Source organism: Anoplopoma fimbria, chromosome 15 (genome assembly GCF_027596085.1).
Source record: "Anoplopoma fimbria isolate UVic2021 breed Golden Eagle Sablefish chromosome 15, Afim_UVic_2022, whole genome shotgun sequence".
NCBI lineage: Eukaryota > Metazoa > Chordata > Actinopteri > Perciformes > Anoplopomatidae > Anoplopoma > Anoplopoma fimbria.
The window spans coordinates 14728498-14756200 of record NC_072463.1 but is presented as its reverse complement, the minus strand read 5'-3'; the positions used below and the strand labels follow the sequence as shown (position 1 = coordinate 14756200).

At 41.6% G+C, this 27703-nt stretch overlaps 1 protein-coding gene across 2 annotated transcripts; it reads right to left on the bottom strand.

Annotated features, from left to right (window-relative positions):
- Positions 1-483: 483 nt before the first annotated feature.
- On the bottom strand, positions 484-27676 carry si:ch211-266o15.1 (zinc finger MYM-type protein 4). 2 transcript variants are annotated; one of them, XM_054613649.1, is made up of 29 exons: positions 27461-27676; positions 24138-24765; positions 22947-22999; positions 22703-22852; positions 22401-22464; positions 21177-21373; positions 20743-20867; positions 20410-20632; positions 20038-20253; positions 18516-18666; positions 17874-17989; positions 17388-17750; positions 17110-17260; positions 16066-16241; positions 15743-15920; positions 14496-14609; positions 14367-14410; positions 13893-14031; positions 8131-8276; positions 7906-8023; positions 7481-7738; positions 6800-6876; positions 6326-6455; positions 6056-6207; positions 5756-5870; positions 5426-5674; positions 5052-5163; positions 4861-4929; positions 484-3822 (listed from the first exon to the last, which is right to left on the bottom strand). In XM_054613649.1, the coding sequence occupies exons 1-29, from the start codon at positions 27500-27502 to the stop codon at positions 3669-3671; spliced, it is 4710 nt and encodes a 1569-aa protein (XP_054469624.1). In that variant the 5' UTR covers positions 27503-27676; the 3' UTR covers positions 484-3668. The 2 variants fall into 2 exon arrangements, with proteins under 2 accessions (XP_054469624.1, XP_054469625.1); XM_054613650.1 differs by lacking the exon at positions 27461-27676 and adding an exon at positions 26727-26809.
- Between the last annotated feature and the right edge of the window lie 27 nt (positions 27677-27703).

Genomic DNA, 27703 nt, shown 5'->3' with positions numbered 1-27703 from the left:
TGACCTAACATTTGTGTTTATGGCCTTGTGATGCATTGATATATACTTTGAAGAAAGATGTGTCCAAATCGGTGGGAATTATTGGCTGGTGGTTGGAAATGGTGAGAATATCATCTGACATATCAAATTGATATTTAGGGAACGTCTTAGAGTCTCTGCTCACAACAGGGACAGCTTTTGAAAAAAACTTCCATTACATTCTGCTACCTATTAGTGCTTGTTAGTGAGACTGGGAGAACACAAGAACATAGGAGTTAGAGAGAAGAGAATCCATTAAAACCTGATTCATTCCCTTATTAAATATAATTCTGACATAAACTGAACCAAAATAAAAAACAAAGGTCTCAGTGAGAAAGTGAGTGATTGACTGTCATCACACACAAACTTTAAGAATCAAATGTTTCAAAAATGCACAAACTTCATTTACACTCTCAGCGACACATTTAGTTCTAAATCATGCATTCATAAATGCTTTGGCTTGCAACCAACGAAAGAAAGGAATAAAATGATTTTTAATACTTGATGACAATACAGCATTTCCTCTGCACCACAGTGTGTCATTTAAAGAAGTTCACCAGCATTTACACAGCTCTTTGTTTGGGTAATGCTAAATGATCACCACCAGTCGACACGCTGCATGCTTAATGTCAGCAGACATCTCAACTTCAGATTTACACTGTAACACGGATCGGATATAAAACATGAACATGAGGCGAAAGGAAAGGCACGTTGGCCTCCATGACGAAATATAATAAGAGCTGAAACAAACAAAATAGATCCATTGGGAAACACGTGGTGCATTGTGGGTAGTGGAGTCATTATTACCATGAAACAAAAGAATAAATGGTAATATTTTCATTTAATCTCAGCTGGTCGGATGAACAGGGAGAATTCATATGAAAGGAGTTTTTAAGATTTGTTATAAAAAAAAAAATCATGATCCAGATTTATATGAAATGAGTCACTGATGTCAAATGGAAGTTATTAGTCCATACATGTTTTTGTAAATTTAACATCTCTTTGACAAGTGCTGTGACGTGGATGAGCAGCGACCCGATGGGCCAACCATGTTTTCCAAATTATTTATAACTTTACAAATTTAGAATCCATTAAAAGTCAGAGGTCCATTTGAGCGTTTATCTACAACAGACCTTTGATCTTGAATGGATGAACAGAAGCAAAAGTGACCACTACCGACACAGTGGTAAATACCTTAGGCACATTGTCATAATAATACTTGTTTTTGATTGGATGCATGGCCAACAAAAATCATAGAATACTACAAACGCCATTAGTTATAGGACAGGAAGAGTCGAGGGTCAGGGTTAAGAAAAGTATTGTGATACTTTGAGTTGTCTGCTGCTCATCCAAATTCTCCCAATTCCACTTTCCATATCAGGGAACAAAGGCAAGTGCAAGAGGAGAAACAAAAAGAGGAGTGAAGATATTGGCACGGTTAAAAAGAGGAAGGTTACAGGAATACATACAGGGAAAGCATAGAGGGAGCAGAGGTCCCACTTTAATTATTATCATAATAGTTGTAACACTCAGTCATGATAGTGGTGCGGCCGTCATTTTTTATATTCTAGAATCGTGGTCTTTAAATAAAGCTATGCTTCAAGGTTAAGGGCAGAAGTCGGCAACCTTTATGATATACATTAAAGTTGACTTTGGTGTTTAATTACTATAATGATTAAGTTAAAATTATAATACCACATCAAAATTTAAATCTTCAACTGATCCGTGATTTCATTCCATCCATATATGCGGCATGCTGATGGGAAAGCACTTCAACATTTCCAAAAAACACTCTCGTGCACACGTATTGCTAGCGTGCCATTGGTTTAGCTCCCGCCTGCCAATGGTGGCACCCGTGCCTAAGGTTGCCTACCCATGTTATAAAGTATAGGACATTATATGCACTGCAATTAAGTGGATGTGAGTTATGAGCTACTCCACTTTACCTCAAGAAGCTATATGAGTGTGTCTTGCAGGGAAAACGGGGAGAAGGGAAATTTGTTTGCAGGTATATAAGGCCACACAGGTTGAAGAATATAAAAAGGGGAACAACATAAAATCAGATAACTAGATGACAATAAAACAACAAAAGATGAGAGGCACTGTGAGTCTCCTCTATCAGTACAAGGGTTACACTGATATACAGTATACTGGTTTAACAACAATCTGATATTGGTCAAAGCATTTGTTTTAAACTACATATTTGAAGTTCCATTTATCAAAAGTACACTGGATGTCTGTGAGGAGTGCTTCACTTGAGCCCTATTATGCGTTTACACTTTTTCCCTCTTCTTTAGTGTTATATATATTTTTTACATGTAAAAGGTCCGTAGAGTGTAAAACCTGAAGTCCACGCCTAAAAGGAGTTACCCTCCCCCTCAGAAGCTCCTGAGCTCCTGAAACGGCTCCATTGAATTCTCTCCTTCACTTCCGTAACTTTATGAGGTCATAATGTTACGGAAGTGATGTAAAACTCCTTCCGGCTAGTTTGGCCCTCAAACAACAAAAGAGAGAGACGGAGCTGAAGCTCCGGAGGAAGAGTTTCATGAAATGTGAAAGGTTGACCAGTCACAACAGAGCGGGCTAGCTGACCAATCAGAGCAGACTTTGCTTTCTGGAGGGAGGAGCAAGCGCTACAACAGAGCATTTCAGAGAGAGGGTGAGAAGAGGTGCTGCAGGACAGCCAGGATGAGAAAAACAAGGCGGATTATGAGCATTAACGCATGTAAACAGGTTGTAACTGTAACTTGAGATAAAAATATGCACATGGAAAATAGCATAATAGGGCCTGTTTAAACCAAATTTTGTGCAGCTATGGATGAACTCGTCACACTGTCAAGCTATAAAAACCTGCTCACCAGTTGACGTCTGTGGACCAGCAGGTAGAGCTCCCGGTTAACTCATCCACAAGGTTGGCTCGTCCTGTCAGCATGACAAAGTGTCTCTGAGCGTGATACCGAACAGAAGCCCACTGCTCCTAATGCTTACAATGGGTTAAATGCAGAGGTTACATTTTATGTAGTTATTTTTTTTGTTCCCAAAATGCCATTGTTTTAGATTTTGGTGAAATTTAAAAGCAATCCTAAAATACTGTGCTGATGCAAAGAGGGGCAAACGAAAAAACAGAACATTTCCAACCCATCAATCAACACATCTGACAGGGCCTGATGGATGTAAACTCTCGCCGTCGTCTACGTTTGATGCTCACACCTGTCTTCTATTGCAGAAGTCTGTCTCTGACATAAAGATATCATCTGACAGGATTGGCATGGATATTACTGATAGTTAACAAAGCTGCCACATTATAAATGATAGGCATAAATATCACTCTGGTGTGACATGATGAGAAATAAACTCCTGTAACACAATTCCTTTTTTATATTTTAGAGTTTTAGATGTCAACTCATTGTGCGTGTTTGGGGGAGGGGATGGCCACTGAGTAAACTAGATGCAACGATCGCTTGTGACAAAGTCGTCCTTTGATTGTGTCTTCTTTCTGTCTTCCCGTTTCAAAGACCCGTCAGCCTCCCTCTGCATGACTGACGGGGTTTACGTACAGCTGTCATTCACTGTTAAGCCGTTTCCCATCAGAGGGGGTTTTCCGCTGCACAGAAGACCATAAGCAGGGTGTGAACAAGCAGAGCTCCGTGTCACTGTAAACTGTCATTGTCGGCAGCGGCTGAGGGCTGATGCTGAGCTGCTCCGTGTTGCAGGTGCTGGTGAACCTCTCTGACGGCCAAGATGCGTGTGAGCATGCTCTGTAGGGTGGCGGCCTCCAACGGTTGAGCGGTGTACCAGTGGGAACTGTAGAGGTCAGAGATACAAAGAGAAAAAAAAAAGAATTGGTACATTTCTCCACATCATCTTGTCACTTGTGCACATCATAAAAGCCGTTCTGCTTTCTTTTGAACAACTTTTGCAAAGTGCTTATATATAATTATCTGCCGTTTCCTACATTATCTATTGCTTATGTTATGATAATAAAAATGTATTGACTGGTTCTCTGTTAAATAGTTTCACCCCTCAAAACATCTAGGCACTAGTTCATTGCATGAGTCATTACATGCAAAACAGTTGAACCTGTTGTCATAATCTGTCAAGCATATCTTATCTACATTTCTATTTAACTTTTTATGTTAATGTGTCCTGGATTAGTGCAGGAGTCTCCATTTTGTTTTTCTTTGTATTATGCAGTGCTGTAAAACTGTTTCAGAATTTTCTTTTCTGTACTGCAATGAGGTGCTCCGTCAACAAAACAGTAAAAGTATGCCTTAACTGGTCTGCTGTAATTTGTTGACAGAATGTGAATCCTGTCCAATCTCTTGCAATCATCGCCAACATACACTACTGTGTAACTTCATACTGTCGAAATATGCCATACAGAAAAAATACATCCTTTTTTCTATCATTGTCATCAAAACCTTGGCCATATTTAACATAAAAAATTCTTACACTGGACACTGATATATTCTGGCTAAGCATTTTGACTATGTTGTTAGTAGACGGTGACACTAACTGAAGTGTTCATTGACATAAATGTTTTACTTTTGTGTGCAGCCATTTATATAGATTGTTTCGAGAAATGCACCTACTGTTTTGCAAATGTTACAGCTGATTCGAGAAGTCTCCCAAAGCGACTGAGAACAACATAAAGCTTTACTGTTGCATGTTCCAAATAGCACAGAAGGTAATATTTTCACTCCCATTAAATCTTGATTCCTGTCAATGACCTTAAAAAACGAACACCATTTTATTTTGGGCCCATATGGTGAATAGGAAGCCCTGGTAATAAGTGACACATCGATCAGTGGGTGTCTTTGACATCAGAGGACTGACTCTGACCTGGTAGTGTGCACAATCTGCTCAGGCTGCAGGAAAAACACGTCAGTTCTGGTCTTCACCGACTCAGGGCTGTTAGGGAGCAAGAGGACAGAGCAGATGAAGGGTTTGATCAGTTGCTTTATACATCGGCTTTCGTCTTTATTTGTTAGTGTGCCTATAGGTGTGTGTGTGTGTGTGTGTGTGTGTCTCACCATCTAGAGAGGTAGAACTCGTAGAGTCTGACAGGACAGTGTAGAGGGTTAGCAACATTTTCAAGCATCTCGAGGTCCTCCTCTTCCTCTCCTTGTCTTTTTCTGAATCGCTCTAAAAAAATAAAATAAAAACATTACCAAAACATCATGCTTTTTTGGACTACTTATAAATCAGATTTTGATGTCTAGAAATAGTGGGAATCTGATTTATAAGAACAATTTAAGGCTGATATTAATAGTTCTAGAGGTGAAGTCACTGTTCCCTGATATTTTGAAGTACATATGGTCAGTGTGAAAATGTAAGCCACTGCTCAAAAGCACAGCAGCAAAGACAAACTACTATCGTTACTACTTTAACTTAAAAAGACCCCCACCTGTGTGTGCTGTGGCAGGGCTGCTTCTGTGGTATCGGAGGTAGTGGACCTTGCCGGCTCGGTTGCAGGTTTTGGAGTGTCGCGTGAAGTTGGTAAAGGAGAGGCTTTGGTGCTGCGCCAGTGTGGTGAAGCTGAAGTTTTTGGTGCAGAAGAAGAGCAGTGTGTTGAGCAACACTATGGGGGAGTAGGCGCCCAGCTGCTTACACTCCCACAGGTAGGACTCCACCACACGGGAGGAGACAGCACCGCCTTGAGGAGGAGAGACGGAGCAGGGAAATTAATGAATTAATGAAAATCTGAAGGATTCTGAGTTTATATCAGTGATCATACCACTAGGTAGTAGTCTAGGTTTCCAGAGTGACAGCATCCCGCTGATCTTGGTCGCAAACTGACTGTACAGCTGGTCGGTAAAGATGTTCTCTATGCGGCCCTTCATGAACAGATACTGCCCAAAGAGAGGGAGACAGAAAATAATGAATCAATAAGAAACAGTAAAAGAATCAAGGTGGAAACCAGTGACACCAGTGAGTGTGTGTGTGTGTGTGTGTGTGTGTGTGTGTGTGTGTGTGTGTGTGTGTGTGTGTGTGTGTGTGTGTGTGTGTGTGTGTGTGTGTGTGTGTGTGTGTGTACCTGCTGTATCCCCAGACAGAGGTAGAAGATGCTGTCTGGGCTGTAGGCCTCTCCATTGGGCCGCCTCACGTCTCTGATGAAGTGAGACAGGGCAAAGCTCAGCTCAGCAGAGTCACACTGAAGGACGTCTTCTTTAATATCCACTAGATTGGCTGCAGGGGTAGAGATCGAAAAAACACAACTAGCATGGAATAAAGTAGGTCACAGAAGAACCAATCAGTGGGTCAGAGGAAGAGATCAAACTGGAGTATAAAGAGAACCGAGGCTCACATTCTCTAGGGTGTTTGTTTTGCTGTCGGACCCAACTCCTCCAGGCTTTAACCCCGTACAGGTGGTTCAGTTTGGAGGCTACTGGAGTCACCACCGGGCTGCGGTTCAATGTAACAGTTCGTCTTCGACCCTGGATTTATGGAAATGGAAATGAACACTGGGTAGATTGGGAAATGGTTGAGGTGACTGAAAAGTTGACTGTGACCAGAAAATGCACATTAGGCTAAAGTTGGGCGTATTCAAAAACGTCTTGGTTCTATTTAGACATACGTACTATTCAAGAAGGCGCTAACATCCAAGTACAGGCAGGTTCTCTTGTTAAAACAGTTTCTCGTAGCTAGAGAATCACAGAGCAGTGTGCACGACAACCCGTCTGCCTACAGACTTAAGTGCGTAGAATGAAAGGTTTGAAATCAGAGGCTGATAAAATGAATGAATGAATGAAATACTGCTGAACTATCGGTGAAGTCATACCCGTTTCCGGCTCGTGTAACCTTCTCTGGGTCTCTTCACACCTCTCTGTGGAGCAGGTGACTTCTGATCCAACGGTTCTGTAGAAACACACACAAGTTGTAGCGCAATATATTTGTCATCCAGGTTTTTTTTTTTTTTTAAGATTCCTTATCGGGTGCATTTAAGGTTATATATGGAAGTCCTTAGAGGAAAGTGTAATTATAAATTCTGGTAATTCATTTTCTTAGTCTGATCAAACTGATTTCTCTCCTTTCAACTGAAAAGTTTTGTCATGTGGAAACAAATTTTATAGAAAGTAAATTAAGAAATTACTATTTTTTGTTGTTGTGGTGATTTTTTTGAAACAGGTGGGAAACATTGTTATTGTTGTAACACTCATTTTGGCTACAAGAGGCTGAAGTGCACCACTACCCCATGTTCTACACAGGACTAAAGAGCATTCAAATTTTCTTCCAGGTGAGTTATAATGTCTCCATGTACTCCAAACACAAGGCACATATATTGTGTGTTAGCATTTATATAAATTAAAACAGAATGTTTTTAGTCCTTTTAAGGTAATGCAGTTGTTGTGCACTTCAGCAGCCTCTTGTGGCAAGAATGACTATTACAACAATAACAATGTTTCCCACCTGTTCTTCTCACTAGCCTTGTCAAGGCTTGTGTAGTAATATGATATCTCACCATTCGGGATGTCAGCCTCCAAGTCCATCATTGGAGAGGAGGGATTTTGAGGCTCAGCACTGGTGGATGGTGGGTCGCTTGCCGTCGTGGTCCCCTCTGTCTGGGTATTAAGTTGGGGATCAGTTGACTCTGTGCTGCTCTCTGCACTTACAGTATGTGGCAGGTTGGCTTGTACGGCCTTTTCAGTTTCCTCATCTTCACGGATTATGGGACCGACCACCTTGGACTTCACGTCTCCATTAAAAGAACTGCTCTGGTCTGCAGCCGACACACAAAAACAGACAAGAATAGATGAGAAGAATAGATGAGATGAAGTTTGCGTAGTTAAGCTTTTAATATTTGATAACTTGATTAATGTAGCTAACATATCTTAAATATTATACGACACAAGTGCATAAAAAACAGAAGAAAAAAAACGCTCTCACCTGCTCTGGTAACAGGCCCATCTTTCTGTTTTTCTTCCTCCACAGCCTCCGGCTCTGACTGTACTGCTGTGTCTTTCATGTCCTTCCTCTGTGGTGGTACTATGATGGGTACTGGGACCTGTAGAAAGCAGGAGAAACAAGTTAACATTGGATTTGCTGCAGCAAATACTCAACACAAAGCAGATCCTTTTGAATTCATAGGATTACTGATGTAGTGGGACGTACAGGAACGGGCATGGCCATAGGAACAGGTGTGTGCTGGGAGTACATGTTCATAGGCACTGGAATGAAGATCGGTACTGGGACTGGCACCATCAACACTTTCACCTTCTCCTCTCCTGCAGAGGAGCTAACTGAGGGCAGAGTCAGAGCTGGAGGAGGGAGGGAGGGAGGAAATGAGAGGAGAGATCATGAAGAAGGGAGAAAGAGAGAGAAGGGCCAGGGAGAAAAGTAGGCAAAGAAACAAAAACATTGACAGATTAGGCCCAAACATCGTATTGCTCCAAAGATTCCAAGTGAAAGAGACATGAACTTGATATAAGAAGAAAATGAATTGATGACAACTCCAATACATACTGCTTTTATTACAATGATATATATTAGACTACTTTATTCAGTCACAGAGCTGAATTTTTCTAGAATGCAGAAATGACATTCTCTTGATCAGTGTCCAAATCAAACTTTTACATTTGAGGGCAAGAAAACTTTTTTTATTTTCATAAAAAATATTCAAAATACATGCATAAACACATTGATATTACAGATAGGCAAAATGATGGACACCTAATTTGTATCATCATCACCAAGCATTAACAGTTATTTTGATAAACCTGAAAATTCACGATGAATATGAGACGATGGCAGAGAATACTGATAACCTCGATCTCCAATGACTCCAAATGAATGAATGCAGTAAAATGTTTCACACAGAACCTTAAAGGAGACTGAAATCAATGTATCTGCTGATGACATGTAATGTCACCGATCAGCAGTGGAACAGTTAATGGCTCCACTAATAACTGGATCAATGTTAAAGAATGTGAATTCAAACCCATCAACAGTTTCACTTTTCAAGGCATCTTTCATTTGGGGAACACATGACCTTAGACTTGAAAAGTGAAACTACTATTACATCCTGAAGATCTGTTGACATGTCAATGAATTCCAGATGTTTTTGAAGTCACAGTAGATCACAATTTATCAAACTGATTTTATCATCATTTAATTGTCATAAGGGCTCCCGCTAACATATTTACCTGCCCTCATACTGTCTGATTGCAGTATGTTGGTCACTTTCGTGCACTGAGGCAGGCAGCAGAGCCTTTAGTCACTGGAAACACCTTCATGTGAGAGTAAAGCACCTCAGTCTGTGTAAAGCACATCTATTCTGGTGGTCATATGACCAGTGACACAGTGCTTAAGATATGTGGAATCATTTCCCCCTCTCTAATACATCTTTGCTTCTATTTTTATCTATAATAATTTAACCAATTAATTAAATTTGTTTAAAATTTTAGGCACCGAAGTTGTAAAAATTACGCTTCGTCGGTTTCCTCATTCCTCTGCAGAGTCGGCGTCTGCTTGGAGAGTTCTGTTTAGTCGTCTAACTTTTGGTCTTGTAGAGTTTATATCTACGATTCAGACAATATTACTAGAGAAAACCTCTTAAAATGGCTGCAGCATTTGTCCCAGTGTTACAAAAGTAACACTGGGACAAATGATTTCATAGGTGAGAGATTTACTGAATAATGGCTCCTTGATAGTTTGGTTTAGACTGTTGTGTCTAAGCTTCACACGGGTGGGCGCCAACTAATCATTTTAAAGTTCACAGTTATTAGGAACTTTGGTCTTTTGGCAGGTGAAACCAGATAAATATAACAAACAAAAACAAAGACACAAAGAAAATTGTATATACAAATTCAATTTATTGACCAAATGATTTGAGTTTAACGAAACCATCCACACTGTTCTTTTAAAAACACAAAAAGGCAGCAATGCAACATGATTTCGCAATCCGATGTCAGTGTTTCCATAAAAATGAGGAACTAATAAAAATATACAGTAACAGTGGAGAAGCTACAAACACCTACAACAGACAGTAGGTTGTAAAAGAAGTAAAAAAAAACCAGATGAATTGAAATCTCAGCTTTGGCTCACATGACTCCATCAGTAGTGAGGTACAGCATGGGATTTCACTTTGACACATACGTCACACATCCATAATAAACATTAAAATGTAGCTTAACGGTACAAATAAGGTAAACGAACATCGGAATGAATACCTTATTCTTCACTCACACACTTCAAAAATTTCAAGTGATTGTGGATTTTAGCCTCATGTATCCCTGCATCTTAAGTTATGGGTGGTGATTGTTACACTATGAACTCCTCCACAGGTCAACATGGCAGCGGGCCTGAACCCCAAACTAAATGACCTCCACCTAAGATCATCCATTAGGTCTGAATGACCCTCTGAGGGAAAATCTGAAGTACAGACCAACTTTAACCGGCATCTTTAATTCCAGCTAATCGATCCTTAAAGAGAGAGTTTAATTTAGAATGCTGCCCCATCTACACAGAAGTTACTTAGTTTATTTACAGTGAAGATTCTGTCAAATAAAATGAGCCAGATTTACAAGAACTTACAATAATACAAATAATTATTTAATACTGATTCAGTACTTGCGAGTGTTTCGTTCAAAGTAGAAGACACATCTTCATTTAGCAGCACAGTTGCCTGGATACAGCTCCATGAACCGGCATTTTCACGTTGGGCACATTTTGCCCTGTTGTAAATGGCAAAGGCTAACGAGCTTTATTCAAAAACATATCAGAAGTTGGTTAACTAAACAATGTGGTATCCCTCTCCTGATAAATCTGTACAGTGACATGTCCCCCCCCCCATGAGCTGCATCTGGGCAGGCAGGTAGGCACAAGTGACCTCAATAAACGTAAGGACCGGGCTACATACTATGTGACAGGCTTCATTACTGCTAGTGAAACAGTGCATGACTGTAATGTAAGGTGACATCACATCGAGGGATGCGGTGGTGGTAAAAAAACATACTTGTATGCGTGTGTGTGTATAAGAATGCACCAGAAATAAAGCGACAGCATGGAACCATTTACATATAACATACACAAATCAAGTGAAGTGAACAAAACATCAGATTCACACGTTGTAGGACACTTGACAAATGTACCATGATCAGGATCAGTTTTAATGACATGTTCATGTTCGATGACACGGATTGATAAATGAGGTATTTTCACTTGCTTGTTACAGTACCGTGTTGTAGGTCAGTGAAGCACTTAAGGAAGTATCTCAAACTTGTCTAGACTGTCAGTCCATCAGTTACAGACCACTTACAATACCTTCACACAAAAATACCCTCTGTAGGAAGACGATACAGAAAGACAGCCTTGAACACCTGTTGTGTATAAATACTGCGATTTATATTTTAAAAAAAAGAAAAAAAAAAAAGAAAAAAAAAAAACTTTAGGTGCATCATTTCACTGCACCATCAGTTTGCATACACACATTCATGTGACTGCTGAAAACAATAGGGTATTCTGGTTTTACTGTCAATAAGGTATTGGTTTAAACTAAAACAAGACGACCACAAAAGTTCAAGGTCACTAAAGTAGTGTAGCTGTGAACACAGCCGGTTAATCCTGTAGTTTAAATCTGTTTGTTCTCTTTCCGGTGTCAAGGTAGGAGACGGCTTCTCACGTCAGCAGGTCAGGAGGCTGTGGAGAGAAAAACGTGGGTGACACACTCGACCCTCTTAAGAAGTCAGCTGAACTGACTTGGAGAAAGTTAATAAATATCAACAGATCATGCCAGTGCATTGTTGTTGTTACAATGATTTTAACAGTACTAAAAAGGGACCGTTTTTGGACTGGAAGTGGGTTGCATGAGGTTATTATCCAAAGTACATGTTGGTATGCATCTACAGTAGATGGCAGCAGTAGAATGTATTTTAGGCATCTAAAGAATTCATCAGTTATATTGTAGGCTATATTCAACATATTTTCACTTCTTTACCTTTCCGTCAGAAAGTCTTTTCGCTTTAAAGAGAGCATTGATGGTTAGAACAGCTTCTGTTCTGTCGCAAAGGGCTGTCTGATGGCAAGGTATAGCGTTGAAAGTATTCTAAATATCGTGTAAACTTAAACGTATTGTTTTTTTTAGGTGTCTGAAATACTGCCCCTAGCGACAGCAGTTCTTTGCTTTGCTCCAGTGCCTGTTTCTCTAAACTGTGGGTGTGCCGACCGCAATCTACTAAAGTTGATAAACTGACCATGTTTAAGTACCTCATACAAGCCCACTTCCAAAAAAAATAAAATCAGAGCTGTCCTTTAAATTTAGTGACCGTTATCTCAGTTTACATGCACTGCATACAAAAGAAGAATCCTTTAACGGTGGATACGACTGTGGTACAAACGATACAATTTAAAAACGGTGTTAATGGTGTTGTGTTATTCAGAAGGCTCACCTTGTGTTTCCGGTTCAGGAGCTGTTTTGTAGATCAGTCTGGTGTGGTAGAGTTCAAAACAGGGCACAGGACAGAGGCTGGGCTCTCCTGAACACGTCTTACAGTAATACGACGTCTGCCTCCTCATTGTCCCACTCTTCTGCTCACAATGCTTCGTTTCTGAGAGCTCCTCCTCTTTGCTCTCCCCGTCCTTTGCACTAAGCGGGTTTACTCCCTTTGCTCTTCTTCTGTTTTCTTCTGTTTTCCTAACTGGCTCCTCGTCCTCTTCCGTCTTCAGCTTCTTCTGCTGCTGCTCTTCTTCTTCTTCCTCCACTTTCTTCCTCTTGTGACGTGAGCAGACCTTGCAGTCGGAGTCGGTCTCCCTCGTGGCGAGGAAATGGCGTCCGGTCAGGCGCGCTGGCACGCCGTTACGCGGCTGAGTTTCTCCCTGAGGTTTTGGTGACGTCGCTGGGGATGTGGATGCTTCCGCAGTTGGCTGGTCAGGTTGAGAGGAGCTATCTAGCAGAGCTGGTGCAATTATTGAAACAGCTAGTTGTGAACAACGAATAATTGAATGACCAAAAAAAAATGAATGAAAATATATTAGATGTCGTGAAGAGGTTGTGACAAACACTCTACAAAAAGGCACACCGGCCATGGCCTAAAGGAAAATAAAGTACTTTAACAGTGCTATCAAAACTAGCCATTACATTATTATTATTATTATTAATAATATTACAAATGTTTTGCTGTGTGTATCAGCACTGACTGACACAAATTATTCTGGATTGAAATTGAAAAAAAGATCTAGTTTTCAACAAAATGTAGTACCGTTAGTCTTGACCATTTTCCTCTAGAACCATTTAATTAAAAAATTTTCATGACCAGATATTTTATACTTAATAGAAGGTCAATTTTAGCCCAGTATATCACAGTCATTGTTGTGGTGACTGTGAGAATAAAAGCTCAATCTAGCGCAACATGAAGCGCTAAGTAAAACGTTTTTCTTTTGCTTTGGCGATGTAACTTCTTGATTCTAATAATGTGTTATAGGAATAATATAAAAACAGGGCAACTGCCCTGTAGCGAAACCTAACCCTCCAAAACCACTAGTTGTTTGGTTTGATCAATGAAACACAAGCAGATGTTTGGAAGAAACACCAAGCAAGACTGAAGAGTCAGCACCATCAGAGTGTGAGGAGATGGAAGATATAATGTGAACGGTCATGAGGAAAAGGTAGAAAATTGTATGAAAGCATCAACATCATCCTAAGAACAATTTAAAATAGTGAATGCTTGATGTTTCAAATGTTTGCATGACCAATGATCAGTCAGTAGACGATATGTTCACCTGGTATTTGGACACATTAGTGCAAACTGCTGGATCGCACACGCGTCATTTGAATGTTGCGCACCTAAATCTGTCTGTGCAGCCGTTCTGTGTCCCGTCTGAACGAGGTGAAACACAGCTGAACTACCCAGACTTGTGTGTGTTTTTCTTGTAGTTACCTGCTAAATCATCGAAGGGGGTGGGCAGTTGGCACATGCTCTCTTGGTCCATGGTGAAGGGCCGACATAGAACTGACTTATTCTTCATTTGACGTCGACGGGGCATAGGCACTCGCATGGCATCCGTCTGAGTACTGGCCTGGAAATGGACATAAAATAAACAAATAAGCAGATCTGATCTGGCTCTTAATCATAAATATGCTGCATGGGATTGTGTCTTATTTCTGAACAGTTCAACAATCCTATTAGAATAATTAGAAACTAATTTTTAAGTACTTTTCTTGTCAGTAGTTTTAACATTTTTGAGTCAAGACCTTCAGTTGTACATTAAGTCTAACCTGAAAAACACACACACACACACACACACACACACACACACACACACACACACACACACACACACACACACACACACACACACACACACACACACACACATAAATATATACACACATACACACACAGAGCACTTACATGGTCTAGGTTCTTGCCGTCAACGTTGGAGGTCGGAAGTGCTCCTACAAAAGAGGAATAAAAATAGAACTGTGAGTAATGCATGTCTTAAATGTGCAATTCCACAAACAACTGACTGATATAACTAACCAGTAAGAGCAGTATCTGCTGACACACTGGGCTGAGAGGCAGAGCCGTTGGCCAGTGACACGACATCAGCTATGACAGGGTTCATCTTTGAGGAGTGGTGGGGCTGCGTTGGAGCTGGACGAGGAGAGAAACGTAATAAGGTTAGAACAGCTTTGTGCTCATCGTCTCTCGATTTCACTCCATTTGAATATGGCCCAAAAAAAAAAAAATGGCACATGCCACTCATGCAGACCTGAGACAAAGTTCTGTGCATGTAAACTAAACTTCACCTGTACCAACAGCAGTGCAAATAATTTAGACTAATGAAAACATTTTTTACATTGCTGAATATAAATCCAAAACTTCTATAGTGTCTTTGCCAACATGCTGTTTCATTGTCAGCTGATAGACACAATGTCACACCTTCCGCATTAAATGCTTCCTGCACTCCACTGCATCGAGTTTTCCCCACCCTTGCTTTGTTGAAAAAATATACATAGCATGCCAGCACAACCAAATATAGGGCAGCTACTTATTTGAAGTGGGCGGAGGTTGATTATAAAAAGCTGATCATGTGTACTTCTGTGAATTTATCAGGCTTTAGCAAGATTTATATCACAATCGAATGGCAGTTGGTGGGTTTTTTGGTTGCTGACAAACAAAATGATCAAACCACACCCACACAGTCCCAATGACACAGATTAGCTGAGCTTGTTAACTTCTCCAAATAAATAGTGCATGTTTTAACCCTTGTGCCTCACTGATGTCCTTAGAGGACAACAATATCCGTGTCCTAAGCTGCTGTAAAATGATATATTAATATTTTCAACTTTAAACCAACTTCAATCCTGATCATAACTACGAAGTTTTCATTCATTTTCAGAATTTTAAATGCCACTCTGTTTACATAATGCCACTGTGGTTGTGAAAAAAAACAATCAGCTATGCCTCAGCCAACCAGTTATGTTGCAGTTTACATCCATGTTTGTCCAAAATGTCATCACTTCATCATTTTATCATAATAGACATGTGTCTGAAATTGTCATAACTAGTATATGAATTCTTGAGTCAGGGTCAAAAGCACGTGTTCTGTGAGGTCACAATGACCTTTGACCACTTGTGCAAAATTTGAAGAAATTCCCTTCCTGAGATATCGCTTTCAAGACTATGGACCAGACGGATTGACGTACCTAAGTATGAACATGTACACCATGTAGACTGCAACTAAACATCATACTGTAGAACACTGATGCAGTAACACAATTTACCAAATGGTTTTTGTGGGGCCATTCCAGTACCGTTACTGCTGCTGTGGTGGCTCGTCTCAAAATGCAGGTAGCAGTACTGCAGCAGACAGGGCAGGTTGCAGAAATTACGGACTGAACCCAAACACTGCAGCTTCTCGGTCATGTAGCTCTGTTTCCTACAACCATCACATCGACCCATCTGGACAAGAGAGGAGGAGCAAGAGGGAAGAAAAAAGGGAGAGAGAAGATGGAGAAAGAATAACCATTTTGAACACTCAGTTTCGGAAATCCCCTTGGTTCAATGGCTAACAATGTACAGTGTAATGGGACACCTGTCTCCTTACCCCATAGTAGAGCACAGTGTACTGGGACATGCAGTGGGGTCTACAGAACTCCTCCATCCTGCCTCCGTAGTGGCTGTGCAGCATCTTCTGGCTGATCCCGGCGCAGTAGGTGCAGGGACGCCAAGGATGCTCCTTGTTACGAGATGTCAGGTCATGTTTGAAAAGTTGCTTACAGCCTGAAACAGAGGAAGGATGGGCAACACAATATTTAAATTAGAATACTAAAAACACATTTCAGCCCACAAGTCGAATGACACTGAAAAAATGTGTTATTAAGACATATATTATAATCAAATAAGCAGATTTCTTTTGAAGTGGGCTGCATGAGGTACTTGAGCCGATCGCCTGCATCCATCGCCGCTTGTTTTTGAGTTTGAATGAAGTGTGTTTTACGACACCTTACAGGCGGTTGGTGTCTAGACGGGGGTTAGCCATTGTTCTCGTTCAATCACACAATACAGGAGTGGTAGCTGCAAAACACACCTGGTGGATATCTGTTTAACTACCAAGTGCACCTTTTTAGTTTGTGTCTTTAAGTGACTTTAGTTTTTTAATGGGTAAATAAGGAATCACCAAAGTCACCCAAAAAAACAAAGTAACTGATCGAGTCAGCGATAGACCAGCAGCTCCCGTGTTCAGCGAGATAAAATTACAGTTTTTGTCAATGGAGCCCTGTTCCTTTGAAGAGAGCATAGTAGCTATAGTAGCTTCAGTTCCTTGTGGGACATGCGAAAATGTGGTGTAAATATTTTAAATATAGCGCAAACTTTCAAATGATATTGATTTTTTTTCTCTGCCTAAAATATGTTTTGCTGCTTCCTGCCCCCAGAAGTAAATTGTTTAGCTGTCATGCTGGAATTCCTCTCTGATTCTTCAAACTGGGGGAGTGCCAACCGACAGTTACTGTAGGTAATACACCGTCTTTGGAGATGTACCTCATACAACCACACTTTAAAAAATCCAAACTATCCCTTCAAGGCTATAATTCCACAGGAATAAAAATGTAAAAGGAGAGGCTAAAGAAGCAAAGCCATATTTACTCACTTTCACCACAGAAGAGCAGGTCCTGTTGGTTGTAGCTGATGGTGTCAAAGAGCACTTTCTCCTGTTTACAGAACTCACACATAATCAGGATGTTCTTCTGGGTTTTATACTGCTCACAGCACGTCTTACTGCAGAACATAGAAATATGACCCTGAAAGAAAACAATGAGCATTGATATCATCATCATGGTTATTTGATGAGAGTTACAGTCATGGATTAGGATTAGGGTTTAGTATCCGTATATACTTAACAGTCACCATGTGAGCTGTGGTACTTACTTGGTGACTGAATAGCAGCGGCTTAATGTTGAACTGTTTGCTGCACTGATGGCAGGTCAGCTTCGAGGGGTCACTGGGCCCGCCCTCTGCTGGCTTCAGGGGCTGACCAGCAGGTGCTCTGGCCTGAGCTGGCCCTGGGACAGAGGGGGAGGACATGGCTGGGAAGGGAGGCACCAATGGGGGCACTGAGGTATGACTGGGATGGTGGCCCTGGTAGGGGACTGAAGATGGGTGGTCCTGAGGGATGGGAGGGACTGAGCTGGCTCCGGCAGAGGGCCCTTGTCTGGGGGCATCTCTGAGGGAGGGGTCCCTGAGAACGGAGGTTCCATTGATGAGGTCCGGCTGAGAATTGGCCCCGGACTTCTGCGAGGACGATGTAAGAAAAATAACAGCAATGTCAAATCTAAAAGACGACAAGGCTTAGACGAACAGGTGCCCCATCAATAACGTTTGTTGGATATAAAAAAGTTGTTTTGGTGTCTTTACCCTGTATATGGTAACACAGTCATAGGAGCAGAAGTTACGAATGGTGCCATCCACCATGGCCAGATGATACTGAGGAACAGCGGACACCTTGCACAGGCAGCAGGGGAATGCAGTACCTAGGGGAAAAAGGGTTTAAATCAACGGACCAGACTACTGCTATGTGAGCATGCACTGTGTGTATTAATTCATAATGAATAATGCTTTTCCCAATGCCTGGTTGTGATACTGGCTGCAGTGTTTAAAAAGTAAGGTAAGATAAAACTTAATTTATCTTGAGGAGAATTGTTGTGCAGCAGCCGCAATATAAATTAGAAAGAGTGCAAATAATGGGAGTGGGAATATAAAGTCTAAGATAAGAACAAGGTGCAATGTAAAATACATACAATATATATAAAATAAGGTAGCCCCTGTAATGTTTTGAATTCAATTAATCCTTGCTATTAGTAAATTTATCATAAACCAGTAAGGAGACAGTTGTGGTCACTGAGATGATCTGAAGTGTCTTCCAAGTTCTGCATTTAAGACCGCATATACCAACTCAACTATGAACGTGTGTGTGTGTGTGTGTGTGTGTGTGTGTGTGTGTGTGTGTGTGTGTGTGTGTGTGTGTGTGTGTGTGTGTGAGAGAGTGAGTGTCCTTACCAGTGAGGATGTGTCTTGGAGGTCGACTTTGTTCTACACAAGCAGATGAACAGTACAGCTGGACTTTGCCCCTTTGGTCTCGTTCCATGATGGTGAAAGACACTATTGCCATTTTGTGACAGTAGGCACATTCAACAGTCTTTCTGCAGTTCTATGCAAAAAAAAACCACAAGTAGTATTCAAACATTACATTACATTACAGTCATTTAGCAGACGCTTTTATCCAAAGCGACTTACAGGAAGTGTATTCAACATAGGTATTCAAGAGAACTACTAGTCACCAGAAGTCATAAGTGCATCTCCTTTCTTAAACAATCATCTTAAAGCATAAACCAGAGCAAAAGTATAGTGCAGAGGCAAATTACTACGAAAACAATAATTGCAACAGACTAATACGAATACAATAAGTGCTACAAACTACTACGAATAGGATAAGTGCAGCGAACTGATACGAATACAATACGTGCAACAACTAATACGAATGAGTGCTGTGTGGGATTTCTGATGTTATTTGGTTGGTGGGTAATAAAACTCACATCCTATTGCCATTTTAATTAATTAATTAAGCCTTTATTAGTCCCACAATGGGGAAATTACAATTCTCTGCATTTAACCCATCCCGGAGGAGCAGTGGGCTGCTAAGAAGCACCCGGGGAGCAACTTTGGGGTTAGGTGTCTCGCTCAAGGAAACCGCGGCATGTTGACTGTAGAGGGGTTCGAACCACCAACCTTGTGGTTGCAGGACGAGCACTCTACCTCGTGTGCCACATCCGTTCCCATTTGGAACCACGAATACGAAAACATTCTTATGATGGCCTCAGTCAGCGGTTCTCAAAGTGTGTGAGGGATGACATGTGGGGGCGCGCATGAAAATGTGATGTGGAAGTGATGTTTTGACGCCAGAACAGTTGACATATCGGCTTTTACAATAGCAATGGTGTTCGTTCAGACAGATTTTTCCATAATAATTTTTTACAGGGACGAAAAGGAAAAACAATAGTATTAGCCTGTTCTTTTAGGGTGATACCATCGTAAGATATTATGCCAAGCTTTTAAGTTTAATTTGAAAATCTCAATCAAAGTTTTGAATGTAAAAAATGACAATTGGTACAGCCCTCTGACGATGGCTATTTTGCTCATGGGCTCACAGTGAAAGCGCTGGGAGAGGATGAGAGACCAATGTGTATTTATCTCTGAAAAACTCTGGCAGCTGTCAGTATGAGACCGCACACATTATGAAGATTACAACCCAAGCTTGTCAGTTAAAAAAGGGGTTTGATAACCTCTTAAGTGAAAGTTCAGCTTTTGGAATTGCGCGTACGAAATTACTGGACGAAAGCAGAGAGGAACGTTTATGACCTTTGTGTTATTTAATCTTTCTCCCTTCAAAAGGGGGAATGAAAAGAATGTTTAAGAACCACTGGGCTTAATCTTCATCATACATGATCCTGCCATTAATCTTCATTTTAAGAAGGAACCAAACAAGATGATAAAAAAAATGATCTTTTACACAAACGCATACCTGTTTGTAGGTGCTAATACAGGTGGGACCACAGAAGTTGAGCTGAGTTCTTTCGATTGTGAGCGTCTGACAGGAGCCTGAGCTGCTGCTACAGTAAAGTCCGCAGCCTTCACAGCAGTTCATGGCTAAGTGCCGCATCTTGCGCCATGTTACAAAGCAAGCATCACTGCAGAGTCTGTGCAGACGACCTTGATGGGTGACCTCATGCTCAATCTGCTGTAGAGATGAAAACAGTCAAACAAGGAAAAGAAAGAGAATTAGACCTTAAAGTAAAGACGCAGAGATCATTGATAATTACTGCTGACTTGGCTTATCAGGCATCTTGACCAAAATCTGCCTTTACTGTATAATGTAGCTTTTTGTGTCCCTTACCCTATTAGAGACTCGGCAGACACTGCAGACGGGTTTGTCTGGCGGTCGCTCCACTGGTTTCTCAGGCGGCTTCTCGGGTTTCTTCTCTAGTCTTCTTTCAGGAATCTTGTCAGACGTTTTCTTCTTGTGTCTAAAGACGGACAGACAGAACTGGCCACAGAAGTTGATGTAGGTGTTGTCGTCTCCCGGAATCGTGATCATGTCCCTGGGCTGAAGGATCTCCCTGCAGAGAGACACACACACACAAGAGTTAAATACAAGAGTCAGGTTATGTCAGCTATATGAAAGCTTGTTTTAAATTCACACTGATGTCAAGTGGAATTACAGATGTACCTGTTGCACTGGAAACAGGATCGGTTCTTGTTGGCTGCAGGCAGGTGGCCGGTCAGACAGACCGTGGAGCAGAAGAGCTGCGTCGAACCTTTTCTTTGGAACGCTGTTTGGCCTTTCAGCAGAACCTAGGACCATATACAAAACCATGAAACACTAAACGGACAAGAAATGAAACCCGAAAGCCCTGCTAAAAAGCCCCGACACATTAAGAGTTATAATATCTGCTACTCATGTGATTAACAGGTCTAATCAATATAGTGCATATTTCAATATACGTATATATATATATATATATATATATATATATATGTTAATTAAAATGCATAGAACATGATTGATGTTAATTTTTGACATAAATAACAGCTTTTTCTCTCAAATAAAAAGCACATCTATGTAGAGGGCTCTTGCTACACAGGACTAAGTTACACCAGTACCTTAGAGCATCCACTGCAGCGAACGCTCCCGGGAACGGAGGGCGGAGGTGGGCGTAGGGGTGCTGGTGCCAGAGCTGGTAGGGAACTTGGGATTGGAGCTGTGGGTCTGAGAGGGAAGGGTGCCATGGCTTGTAAGACAGCACCTCTACCTGGGATAAAAATGGCCGTCGTAGGGGGAGCTGGGACTGCTGCTGGAACTTGAGTGGACAAAAGGGTAAAGACTGGTAAAGCAGAAGAAATTAGATATTTTTTGCAGTTCTTCGAACAAGCTGCAGCTATAAAAAACACTGGCCAGCAAATAGCTTTTGCTAACGGAGGTTGCATTGAGTTACATCATGATGTGTTCAAGCTCTATCTAGTAAAGATTTCTAATGGGCAAAGGTTATTTTGCATATTATCCTAATGTGTTTGAAGGTTATGATGAAAAATTTAGTTTTTGGCGAGAAATTTGAATAAATGTAGTTGTCTGAATGAGATGTTTTTACAATAATATAAAAATAAATTATTTACAGAGAGAATTTTGACCGGTTTTAACTTCATGGAGATATTAAGATGTAGCTTTTGTTTACAAAATTAACAATGCAGTGGATGAACCTACATGTGTGACAAGTCCTCCTGACTTCAGAGCTCTCTGAAGAGATTCATTCAGGTGGACAGTATCCAAGCAGGATATCTGTCCTGCTAACGATCCAAATACACAGGAAGATTTTAGCACCAGGATAAAAGATCGTTTTACGAGAAAATTCCTAAATACCGGGAGTTTTAATGCGGACGTGTGTTTTGGCAGGGGAAGGTCTGAATTTTAAAAAAGGTGGGTGTACTACTTAACATTTCATTTTGTTGATATAAAAAAATATGGCTGACTATTACAAAAGCTAAAATATGGCTTGCTTCGCATGTTTTGAGAAATGAGTGGCACTAACACAAGATGAAACCGACAGTAGTTATTTGGCTAAAATAAAACCACTGGTATGGTCCTTTAAGCGTGGCCAAACTAGCCCAATAGCTCTTTCCGGCAGTTACCAAACTGCCCACAGCATTTCCTGTTCACCAGGCTTTGAAGCCACAGACTTTGACTACAACCCCCATTCATTTCCTGCTAATTTCTCTTTCTTATCCAACTCACAAACATGATGAACAGCACACAAGATGACCACTACATACTATCAACTTTGATGTCAAAGCAAGAAAAATTTGTCACAGTGCACAAATAAGTGAACTGACCGGTAGGCGACGTGAAGGCGTTCCCTCCACCGACAGAGTAGACGGAGCTGATCCTCAGCTCCTCCTGAAATGAGCACACATCAAGAAATCTGATTTTATTTAAGTGGTTAATACAGTCATGAAAACATTCTACAATTCGTAACAATTAGCTCACAGTATGAGCTGTCAGCAGCTTCAATCCAAATATATATTTTTTTTTCTGGTGTAATTCTCTCCAATTATTAAATATGGAAAATACAAATCTACACATACTGAACATATACAGCAGATGCATACTGATAACTTTCTCTCGCCACACCCACCTCCTGATTCTCCAGCTCCTCTTTGATCTGTCTGATGGAGCTCTGAGGCAGTAAAGCATTGTCGTAGCCCTCATCGATGGGCTCATCTTTAATATTGATTGCAGTAGACAACGGGGGATTACTGTCCTCCATCGGAGCTGCCTCTGACCTCTGGATTAATAAAGAGTATTCATAGTTACCTGCTGAGGGTTCAAAGATTTTTAAATGTCATGAAGCATGCATGACAATCGTTCCAGATCCCTACCTCTCCCTCCTGGCTATCTTCAGTTTCCTCTGTCTGGTTCAGGACGCCTCCATCTGACAGAAGGGTAGAAGAGAAAACGTTCAATTAAAACAAATACTACTACAATACTAATTTAAAGTGTGTACTAAAAACATGCAACTTGTTTTGTTAAGTTTAGCTTTGCATTGGGTTTGTCAGCCTGGTGTCATTTCCTTCTGAAGAAGGAGAGAGGCCTGGTACATCTCTCTCTCTCTCTCTACATACCCTATCTGCTTTTGGCTGCTAATTAAGCCTAAATCAGAGCCAATGGTCCCACCACAGAGCACAAACTACATGAGATGACGAGCCACAGTCACTTAAAAGGCCACTGCAGCCATTTACGTTGCACTTTGATAAAGAGGAAACACCTAAAAGAGACATATTTAAAAATAATAAAAAATAAAAAGAAGGTCAACATTGAAGCAGAGACCTTTGCTGCATTCCATTGAAACTGGGAAGGTGAACCAAGTACCCAGGTGGAAATTTCAAACTGGAACGCAGCCTGAACTCCAATTTCTGACTCGGAAAGTCAAAGGAACCCCACCAAGCCAGACCTCAAAATCCAAGATGGCTGCTCCGTGCATCAACAGTTAAAAAGCTATAGTAATATGCCGTTTATTAGCACTTCTGTCCCCTTAATCAGGCATACTGTACATATATTACTGTCCAATGCCTATCTGTGAACATGTTGCTACAGTGTTTGTATGCGCAAAATACCACCTTAACGTGTTGTTATGAACTGATATTGATAATAATAGCGAACCCCACTGAGTTTTTGAGCTTGTAGAACTGCAACGCAGTCAACTTGGGTTTGACGTCTTTCCAAACTTCTAATTCCAATTTACGAGGTAAATAGAACGCAGCACGAGTCTCAAATATGATCAAGCCCCCTCAAAATACTGGACCCTGCATTTCCCATAATGCAACTCAATTGTGTCTTTTGTTACACACTACCATGCCCATTTCTTTGAAAGCTCTAATAAACCTGGTGCCATCACAATGATACCGTCTCTCAGACTGCAGGAAGCTGCCTCCAGAGCCACAGAGGACATAATACAACAGGCTGACTAGCACTCTCTGTGACAAACGAACTGAACTTGATGTGTTAAATATGGCATTGGTGATCACTCTTGTCCTCTATAACTGTTCTCATGTGCATGCAACTTTCTTTACCTCGGCTGTTATCAGGCGTGTGGTCCTTTGAGGAGTGGGAGGTGTTAGCAGACTCTGTGCTCCCTTCCCTCTCTTGCTCCTCCTCCACATCCTCTTCCTCCTCTCTGGGCTGAAGAGCAAAGGGTTGGCCTGGAGCTGTGTTGCTTCCGACTCCTGTTTGGACTGCTTTTCGTTTTGCCTTACCCGCATTAGGCAAGGCTAAGTGCCAGTCTTCATCTTCTTCATCCTCTTCTTCTTCTTCTTCCTCTTCTTCTGGCCCAAACGAAGGAAGGCCATCTAGTGCATCGTCACATGCTGCCCCTCCACTACTTCCTCCTCCTCCTCCTCCTCCTCCTCCTCCTCTTTTGCTAGTTCCCAAGGTAAACATGGAGGGTCGGACAGTGGAAGGGGAGGAACTGCGAGGACAGGATGACTCTCCCGTCCCTTCATCCATCTTTTCTTCTTTACTGCTGCCGTTGCTATCCTCTTCTTCTACCGGTTGTTGTTCATCTCGCCCTGAAGTTTCGTCGACTCCCTTTGCCTCGTCCTGGCCTCCACTTCGGGAAGAGCTGGCAGAGCCTATGGAGGAGTCAGCAAAGTCTCCAAGCCCCATCACTTCGTCAAACACTCTGGACAGGCGCTCCTCGTGCTGGAGGGGGGAAATAAAGTTTGGGATTTCAAGTTTAGCAATCAAGGAATGATGCACTTTAGTCTTCAATTCCTCATGTTCAAACCTAACAACTGCTATAAACCTCAAAGTGTAAAAGGGAACACAATGCTCATTGTTGAGAAACTGTTACCCCAACTATAGATACTACTTACAAAACAAGTTATTTAATCAGATTCATTTGAGGAATAAAGACACCTTGTCATCGGTTTCTGTTTATTTATTTTTATACATTTCTGGCTTATGTGAAGTGTTTTATATATATTTTAATTGGTTGCTTATTATTCTGTCTGATTTTATACAGTGTCGTATGTGTTTTAATGCTATGGTTGTAGTGTTTATATACAAATTTTGTTTTGCTTTAATTGTACTTTTTTTGTTTACTGTTTTACCATGATCAATTGATTAAGAGTTGTATTCACAGTTCTCTATATATTTCTACCCATAGTAACTGACCCCTAAACCTTTAGAAGCTGGTCCCAGATACCAAATTATACACCATGATGATCCGTTTCCTTTCTTTTTTTTTTTTCTTATCCCAGCTATTATTTCTTTTTAACTTAATGAAACATTAGATTTTGATATTAAAAGCCATGTTAAAGACCCAACATGCACAATACCAGGGCTCTGCAGGTGGGTCTCCTCAATGGAATGCAGCCACATTCAATGTTGTTAATAACATCTGGGCTGCCCTGGTTATCACATGTCAAAATGCTTGCCACAGAATAATATATATTGATCCTACTAGTTACCACTGCACACATTGCAGGTGTGTGTTAATCCACTGGAGACATGACTTGCAAATACTACACATAGACAGCCTCCAGTAACAATTCAAAAACTCAAGCCATCACCTTTACATAGAAACACAAAAACCACCCACATCTTCTGTCAGTAGCCGGTGTATTTGAGTGGTGAGCTACTGTAAACATGAATATCTCACTGAATATAACCTCTTCGTGTCCACATGTAAGGGAACTGGCTATACGAACCTTGATGTACTCAGTGGCTCACCATTATGGATTATAATGTGTAATGTAATATTGGTGTATGTTTGAAGTATATGGTGTGAAGGTTTTACTCAAAAGGCCAGGAACCTTATCTCTCTGTATGATTAAGTTACACTGTGTGAAGGTGTTATGCCCCCCCCTTTGATCTTCATGCCCCCTCCCCAACCCATTCCTCATCAGGAGATACTAACTCAGAACTGAGCCTGCAGACACTGAATTATAACCCTGGTCGCCCCGTCTCTGTGGGTTTTCCCACATATACCAGGGGTGTGCAGCCTTTTTCTTCAGTGCATTACTTTACAGGCTCCCTGTGACCCTGTAAACATCCTGTAAACCTCCTTGCAAGAAATAAAACACCTCAAAGACATTCATTTGTCATTTGATCAGTATTTCAACGCTCATTGAGACTCATCTCGGGACACTGATAAATAGTATTAGGAGTATAAATTGTGTAATTTCCACCACAAATGCTGCAGGCCTAATGCTGTCCGGTGTGGAGGAGGCGTCCCACAGAGACATGCCAAGTTATCCAGTAACACATCTTAATAAATCCTGCAGTTTGAGTTAAACGTAACATTTAAGTGACTTGCATGCCAACACTTAAACTCAATCAGATGTCACTTTGTATGATTCACAGCAGCCCTCCTCCTCCTCACAGCTGCACATCTGGATCAACCCATGCTCTTGGGGTGCATTTAAAAAAACCACTTCCTATTCTGTGTCATATATAGGTTTCCCCATCATCACACAGGCAGTCTCCTACAGACGCATCTCGGGTTGGCGGTGTGCATCACTGCGGAACCCCAGCAGGCTGTGAGGTTCAATGTGCGCATCTCCACCAAAACACCAAACAATGTGCAACCGAGCAGAGACCAGCTGACCGGTGCAGCGCGTTTGCTACACATGTGACACATGTGCGTTTGCATGTCTTACCTTCAACCGTTTCAGTCTAAACTCCTCCGACTCCGCCATGTTTTAATTATGCTGCAGACGCCGTGCGTGCATCACACCCACCCCGTCTCGGGCTGGGTGTGATGCACGCGAGCAGCTGACATCACACCAGGGTGCTGCTGCAGACCGGGGGGGTGAGGGTGCTAGCGCGAGCCAGGTGACACACCTGTCCCAGCAGGTCAACACGTCTGGTCATTTAGGCTGTAACTCACTTTAGAAACAGGGTCAACAGTGAACCTATAAACTGGGCAGTTTTAGCGTTTGGTGCCATCTAGCGGTGAGGCTGCGAACTGCAACCAAAAAAAGAAAACCCCTTAAAATAAAGTCAACATTTGTCAACATTTGTCTTCTCAAACGTCTCCCAACACAACATGTCCATCCTGCACCAGACACCACTCGTTACTTCTGTCATTCTCGTGTGTTTTAGTGCAGACACCTCCACGCACAGACGCGAGAGGCCCTGTTTGCAGCCCGTCACAAGTTTGTCCATCGAGGGCCACCGTACAAACATGGCGGCGCAATATGGCGGAGACGAGGGGCCGCTCCTCCCCGTGTGCGTGCGAGGCGCTCGTTATAAAGCAGTGAAAGCACAACGAGTCTGGTTCCCATGTGATTAACGTGAAGCACCAATGAAAGCCCTAACACATAACATATGTTTGAGCTCTGCTAACGGACCCGCTGGTCCTTTAAACGCGGAGAGAAGAAGAGCTCGTTACCGTATGTTTGGCTGCTTCTTCTCCGTCTTTAGGTGTTGACATCGCAGGAAGTTGTCAGTGATGGTATTGTGCTCCTGGTATAATGAGTATTACGTTGCACAAGCGTCGTCTTCTTCTAGAAAAGGCCAGATGGACTTGTTCTCCTCTAGTCCTCACATGCAGAGCTCCTCATTACTAACCCCGCTTTTTCAAATGTCGTCTCCAGAAAAATGCGCCCCGCTGTATTCGCGTCATTACGGTAAT

Excerpts from the sequence above, each read along its gene's own strand:
- si:ch211-266o15.1 (XM_054613649.1), bottom strand. The coding sequence starts at position 27,502 with ATGTCAACACCTAAAGACGGAGAAGAAGCAGCCAAACATACG. Across the intron at positions 20,868-21,176 it reads GCTGCAGTGGATGCTCTAAG|GTTCTGCTGAAAGGCCAAAC; the intron begins GTACTGGTGTAA and ends ATATGGTCCTAG. Across the intron at positions 6,208-6,325 it reads AAACAAACACCCTAGAGAAT|CCAATCTAGTGGATATTAAA; the intron begins GTGAGCCTCGGT and ends CTACCCCTGCAG.